Source organism: Fragaria vesca, linkage group LG1, assembly GCF_000184155.1.
Source record: "Fragaria vesca subsp. vesca linkage group LG1, FraVesHawaii_1.0, whole genome shotgun sequence".
Taxonomy (NCBI): Eukaryota; Viridiplantae; Streptophyta; class Magnoliopsida; order Rosales; family Rosaceae; genus Fragaria; species Fragaria vesca.
The window spans coordinates 8,935,888-8,942,603 of record NC_020491.1 but is presented as its reverse complement, the minus strand read 5'-3'; the positions used below and the strand labels follow the sequence as shown (position 1 = coordinate 8,942,603).

Here is a 6,716-nt window from a genome sequence, read left to right as displayed (position 1 = left end):
AAGAACGGACCGTACTATATATATATATATATATATATATATATATTGCCTTGAATATTTTCATTGTAGATTCTTTAATTAAATACTGATTCTTATAATTCTATCAAAAGATAATAATTTTTATAATTCTTTAATTGACACCAATTCGAACATATCGATCGATTCCCAGATTTTCCTAATTTTTCAACTGCCAAGAAAAATAGTTCTACTACCATGAGTGAATATTTCCATTGTAAATGCTGTGAAAATGTCTAAATATGCTTCTTGAATTTGGAAGCGTATGTTTCCAATGGTTACATATATCACAGAGTTACATGCAGTTAACAACAAATTCACCTATATATCATGTTCTATTGAGCTGTTTAGCAAACAAGATATTGCGAACAAAATTAACACAATGGCTAGGAAATTGTCGGAACTTCACCAGCTCTGGCCGGCCTACAAACTTTTAAGGAGTAACAACATGTATATAAGAACCGAGCTCTCTTTCTGTTATAAATCGACCGAGGTTAAGAACTTTCTGCCAATGTGGTTGGCCGCCAATTGCCTTTCTGCGCACTAAGCATCCCTTCTTGATTTTTGGAAAAGGTCAAGTGAACCTCCCAGTGCAGGGACTTCAACAAATTCTCCACCTCCCCAATTGCGCTGGATTCATCGCGGACGATCAGTTTACCTCCCGGCCTGACAATCCGATCAACTTCTGCCATTACGGGAGCAAGCCTGCACCTGTTAAAATTCAACCATACAGCTACAACTAGGTTAATATGTACTTGGAAAGGTGATCATGCAGTGCAAAAGATTAGGTTGACATGAAGAAAATATATAGATATTTAACATGAAGATGTATATGTTACTAATGTAAGATTAGGTATATATATATATACACCTCTTTTTGAGTGAAGAAAATAGATGATCTGCATGGACGAGGTCATAGGTTCTTGGATAGGTGCTAAAAGATTCACACCAATCGTGATATATTCCGAAAAGACCACGTTCATAGATGATGGGGAGAGTATCTGCAGAATCTACATTCACCACATTCATCACCCAAATTTTAAGATCCCTGAGAGCGGCGGCAAACCTGCACTTTGAGTAAATTTTCAGGTTAGTATAACTCACCACTTTTGTTTATTAGTCGAGATGAAGTAGCTAGGTATGATCAAGATCAATCGCTTACCCTCCATAAACAGCTCTCATGTCCATGACATTTCTGACCCCTGACCAATTGATACCCAAACTTTTCATGTAACTGTTGTTAATCACACGTTTCCAGTGTTCATAATCTCTTGCAAAATCTTGGGGTGCTGGTTTTCCATAAATGCCCATTTGGGAGCCGTTTAACCAGTAAGGAGGAGCTTGCAGTCGATTAGGCCAGGTCTCAGGCCATTGAGTCCCTCTCTCAGATTTGTCAACAGGAACTTTGTGCATACATGCCTGCAAAGGTACATACCTGCAAATGTGTACGTTTGTTAATACAATGAACAAGTTAGGCGATTGATTGTTGGAAATGAATCTTATTAGGTAACAACCAGGCGGCGTTGGGGTCATCATCGGTTTTGCACATAGGAGGCTGATTTTGCTTTCTTTGTTCGTAGCACTGATTCGAGGTTGGCTTGCGATAGATGGCAGCCGCAACTTGATTTACTTTGTGGTTCTTGATTGCGACAAGGTCCCAACACATAGACTTTGTCAAGGCTGTCATTTCTACACACAAATTAGAAACATGGGAGTTCATCTGTCAGCAGTAATTAATGCTACAAGTTTAACTGTCACCAAATTTGTTCATCGAATTCGCTTGTTATCCTATGCATATATACCTTTCCATATTTGTTTATCTTCGTCATTCTTCCCATAAACAGGAGTGGCTGACCAAATGAAGTAACCCCCAGGCCTTAAAACACGGTTCAATTCCAGAAGAAGCATTCCACCTACATATTACTTGCAAGGTAAGAAATTAAGACGTACATTTCATAATATAGCTGATCTGGTAACTAAGTATGATGAGTAGAACCTTCGGCGTGCCATGGCACTCTGCAACGTGCACAGTGGACGGCATCAAAGACCCTGCTGGGGAAGGGCAGCCTCTGAGTACCCATGACTGCTGAAATGGCGGGAATACCTCTTTCTAGGGCAAACTGAACTTGAGCTTCATGCTCATCTTTGGGTGCAAAAGACATTGTAAGAACATCTCTGTCAAACAGATAACCTCCAAGACTCGCAACACCACACCCAACGTCCAATATAACCCGAGTGCGCTTTCCCCATGAGAGATCCGGTACTGCCTGCATCAATAAACACAATTCATCATCTGTTTGTTATGTGAATACTTATATTCCAGCTGCAGCTTGAACCATAATTGCAAAATCCAACACATGTAGCTAGAGAGACAATTAGAGTTACCACTTTTACAATCCACACACTACTGTAAAAGCTACAGTTACCGTAGTAATCACTCAACTCCTTGATGAATGAGGTAGAACGTACTCCAATTCCCTAACGTTGGGGTTTCATTTTGTTAACACATGAGATACTTACGTCTTGAAGGAAATCAATGTAGAGGAGAGCGCCATGTATGAACTGGGTCCCACCGCCAGGAAAAGTCAGCAACTCACCGGAGACCTTAACCCAGTTCTGGTGACCCTTCACCTCTGCCAGCAATGTGTGCGGTACATTGTGATACCATATCTGCCATGCCACAGAAAAGAAAGTGTTACACAATGGTACAGCAAAACCCTAACTTTAAAGTCAAGTTACCCAAGCATGCAAATTCAACCGCTACATACGCACCTTGTCTCTGCTTTGCGGCCACTCGATCGACGTCTTGTAACCCTCCGGCACCGGAACCAGGCAAGTGGGACCCTCCTGCGGACAATGCCTTTCTCGATGCTCGAAATGTTTGGTCGAACGCAGCTTCTTTATAGCCTTTGTGTTGTCCAAACAAGGTATATAATCAGCATCGGCAGTCGTGTTGCAAAGCTGCCATGAGTACCCGTAGATGCTATCTTGACCCTCCTTTTCGTCCTTGCGCCTCTCCTTCTCGTTCTCCGACTGATCCGCTTGAGTCCCCCACGACTTCTTCGATTCCTTTGACTCCTTCGGAATCCCCGAGCTGTCCCCGCCATTGAGGAGCGTCTCGCCGGCGTTGGCCTCGTTGCCCTTATTGTTTTGATCACCGTTACCTTTCTTTCGCTGAGGGTGAGATTCTTGTTGTTGTGGCTGTGGCTGTTGCTGTTGTTGCTGCTGCTGCTGTTGTGGTTGTACTTGGTTTTGGTTTTGTTGATTCTGATCTACTACATTTGTTAGGGTGTTTGCATGGTTCGTCTCGTCAGGGAATTGTTGCGGTTTTTGTTGGTCATGTTGCTCTTGTTCCTGATTATGTTGTTCATGCTGCTGCTGTTGTTGGTCTTGAATATTATTCAGGGTCTCCTGTGAATTTCCATTTCTTTCAACACCTTGCGACTTCTCTTGCTGCTGCTGTTGTGGTAGTTGTTGCTGCTGCTGTTGTGGTAGTTGTTGCTGCTGCTGTTGTGGTAGTTGCTGTTGCTGCTGTTGTGGTTGTTGCTGCTGCGGCTGTTGTTGTTGCATTTGAGTTTGATCTGCATTCTCCGGTTTTTTGTCCTGAAAAGCTTCAGCATTATTGTGTTGCTTGCCTTGACCGGAATTTGTTTCTGTAGGTTGCACTTGAGGTTTGCTCTCTGCATTTGTTTGATCATTTCCACTGCTCTGGCCGCTGTTCTTGTTTGTTTGTTGATGAATTTTCTCGTCAGGTTGTTCAGGGATGACCTTCTCTTCTGTGGCTTTTTGTTCAACCTGTTGGTTTTCAGGTATAGTGCTTTCCTCAGATAATTGTGCTTGGTTAAGCTCTTGCTGCTTCTGATCCTCTTTCTGTTCTTCAGCGGCAGCTTGCTCTTGTTTATTTTCTCCGGACATCTTTCCCTCCTTGTTATTAGCAGTAGCGTCCGCTTTGTTAGCCCCATTATCACCATTTTTTATAGCATCATCCGGAAGATCACCCGGGTTGTCTTCAAATGCCTTGGGTTTATTAATATTGGTATTCTCAGCAGCTTGTGCATTGCTTTCATCGGAGGAAGCAGACGTGGAAGTGGCGGTGGCGGTTCTCTCGGTGGTCTGTGTTGAACCTCCAACGCTAGAGTAATTCATCATCCACACACCGACCACACACAAGGCTACGAACCCCATTACCATCACGGTCGATGTGTAAGAGCTTGAAGACGACCGCTTGTTACTGCTAGTGCGCGACCTATTCCCCAACGCCATTGTGCTCTCTCTGCTGAAGTGTTTCTATGAGAGAGAAGGGAAGACGAAGAGGCAAGGAGAGATTAGGGTTTGATCAATTACGTTTTGTGGGAATAATCTAAATGTTATCCTATGTGATCAGAAGAAGAGAAATTTTTGGTAGATTAGTTTGTGGTGAAATTAGTAGAGCTATAGAGACAAAGAGACGGATTCCAAGTTGGAATGTCTCAAGATCCAAAGGAGTAGGAAAGGGAATTTGTTATGAAACACTGCCATGTATTTGCATGTATGGAGGACTTGATTGTCGAAACTCGATCATTTCCCATGCAATACGGGAGGTGGGCTTTATCTTATTGTCCCAAAATAAGGTCAGCTTTCACTTGGGCATTGGGGTTGTACCCGTAAGAGGTAAAGGCCCAAAGTAAACTCTTACAAAGGTTGCTTTGAAGGGAATTTTAATGTGCTTGTTTAATTGGATCTTATGTAGTCTTCTATTTTTCAAAACTTGCTGTATAGTTAATTACATAGACTTGAACTAGTGTCTATAATGCAACTCAAATAGAATACCTTAAGAACAGTAGTGTGCTAGCTAGCTAGCTGGTGTTGTGCTATTCTTGATTCTCATATATTGTGTGTGTTGATTTGACCCAATTAGGTTGTGGTCGAGATTTTTCGTTGTAATTTTGAGGGATTATTTAGCTCATTATGATTAAGAGTTTGTTTTTTATGATTATTCGCTTCATTATTTAGAGGGATTCCGTTATAAAATAATTATGGTTAGAAAGAAATTTGAAGGCTGAAAAAATATCACGTCATTTAATCTAAGAAATATATGAAAGCTACAGATATTTTGATGGCATCTAAACACGAGTTTTTTGTTTTATAATAATCAAGAATCGATGTCGAATCGATCTATCAAAAGAGTATAAACACGTTAACAATAGACCAATGTTATTGGAAAAGATAGCTACAAATTAAGCTAATTAAGATCCAAGCCACGGTTGAAATCCCCAACGTAAGTAGAGGTGTTCGTAGCTCTATCACTGTTAACTATAAAAGCCTCGAACAGTTGCTCAATCCTTCACAGTTCACAACTTCACATGATGTTACATTGTTACCCCGGGCCCGAGTGCATTAGATGTTTGATTAGCAAGAGACTAAATACATCTTTAACAGGAAAGATGCATTTAACCTGGAAAATATACAGAGAGAAAATGATCGAATAGATTGAAGATCTGCGCCGTTGAATTTGCTAGCTGAGTAGTCAAGGTAGGTATATGTACATCTTTCAGGTCCCATTTCCATCAGAGAGAGCTTTCTTTTCCCCCTTAAAGACACACCGTGCTTGCTTGAACGAAATCAAGTACTCCATCCCTTCAGGCCCGTCCTTAACACACATAGGTAGCCTCGTGATCTCTCTCTCCTTAGGCCATTGCTATAGCTCAGGCTAAGAGAGTTAAAGAGGCAGTGAATGGCAACGACGACCATACCTCCCACGGGACCCCAATATTCAAAAGGCCACGAAGCTTTCTGGAACCCTAAGCTAGAGCTATATACATGGGCGCCAAAATCCCAGTCCATAAGCGAAAAGCTAAGCCATAGACTTGCGTTTGCATATGATTACTTAACACATGCATGCACCCCAGGTGACAGCACCGCCTTTAGGTTCTGGGGTCCTAGCTATTTCATTTTCAGCCAGAACTCGACCACCTTCACGAGCTACGTTCGCTCAAGTAGTACTAGTTTAGGTCGCTGTGTCAATTTGAGTTTTTTACAGTGGTCGACTGGACGGAAAATTTTCCGACTGACAGTAATGAAGGTTGGTTTAGGGCCAGCAACATCTAGAATTCCCCTAATGTTTTCCATTAAGCTCACCCAAATGGTAGGTTCTAAGGTCACTTCTCTAGTTCTCTTAGTATAGCTAGCCGTTGCCAACTTAACCTTGACAGATTTCTCTGTATTACTGCTATTTTTGTTGTATTCTTCTTCAAGCATATGTGCAATCTTCCTTTTTCTTTTTAATCAAATTATTTCACTGTATCAGACTACCTTCAAGTATGTTATGTTATGATAGTAAGGTTGTAAAGACTAAAGAGTATCATATATTCATATATTAGTTAGACGAAACTTCGAGATGTTGTCTATGTGAACTTTTTATTGTTTTTTCTCATGATTTTGGTATATGCCATTATGCTCTTCTATATTGATCACTCATGAAGACTTGGTTTTCTCTTCAAAATCTGTGTGCATGTGTGTGTTATTGCTAAGTGAATCTATTCAACTAGTAAAAGGAGAATCAATTAGTTGTATAACCCTTGTACTTGAATTTAATCAAGCAACACTGTTATGTGAACCTTTGAATTTGATCAACGTACGTACATCGTCTTTGCTTTCTCTCTTTGAAGGTCAAGCACTAGCCTACCTAAACTGCTAAAAATTTACAACAAGCATGCCGAGGA

General features: G+C 41.1%; 1 protein-coding gene across 1 annotated transcript; it reads right to left on the bottom strand.

The window, feature by feature from the left end:
• Positions 1-237: 237 nt before the first annotated feature.
• On the bottom strand, positions 238-4,653 carry LOC101304138 (probable methyltransferase PMT27-like). Its single transcript, XM_004289060.1, has 10 exons — positions 3,682-4,653; positions 3,295-3,426; positions 2,788-3,189; positions 2,536-2,685; positions 2,012-2,282; positions 1,818-1,928; positions 1,530-1,704; positions 1,178-1,450; positions 887-1,081; positions 238-726 (listed from the first exon to the last, which is right to left on the bottom strand). The coding sequence occupies exons 1-10, from the start codon at positions 4,276-4,278 to the stop codon at positions 510-512; spliced, it is 2,523 nt and encodes an 840-aa protein (XP_004289108.1). The 5' UTR covers positions 4,279-4,653; the 3' UTR covers positions 238-509.
• Positions 4,654-6,716: the final 2,063 nt, after the last annotated feature.

What these genes read in the sequence shown, in the direction of transcription:
- LOC101304138 (XM_004289060.1), bottom strand. Translation starts at nt 4,278, where the DNA reads ATGGCGTTGGGGAATAGGTCGCGCACTAGCAGTAACAAGCGGTCGTCT. An exon ending in ATGCAGAGAGCAAACCTCAA is followed by an intron (nt 3,427 to 3,681) that starts GTGCAACCTACA and finishes GGAAATTCACAG; the next exon opens with GAGACCCTGAATAATATTCA. An exon ending in AGATAAACAAATATGGAAAG is followed by an intron (nt 1,705 to 1,817) that starts GTATATATGCAT and finishes ATTTGTGTGTAG; the next exon opens with AAATGACAGCCTTGACAAAG.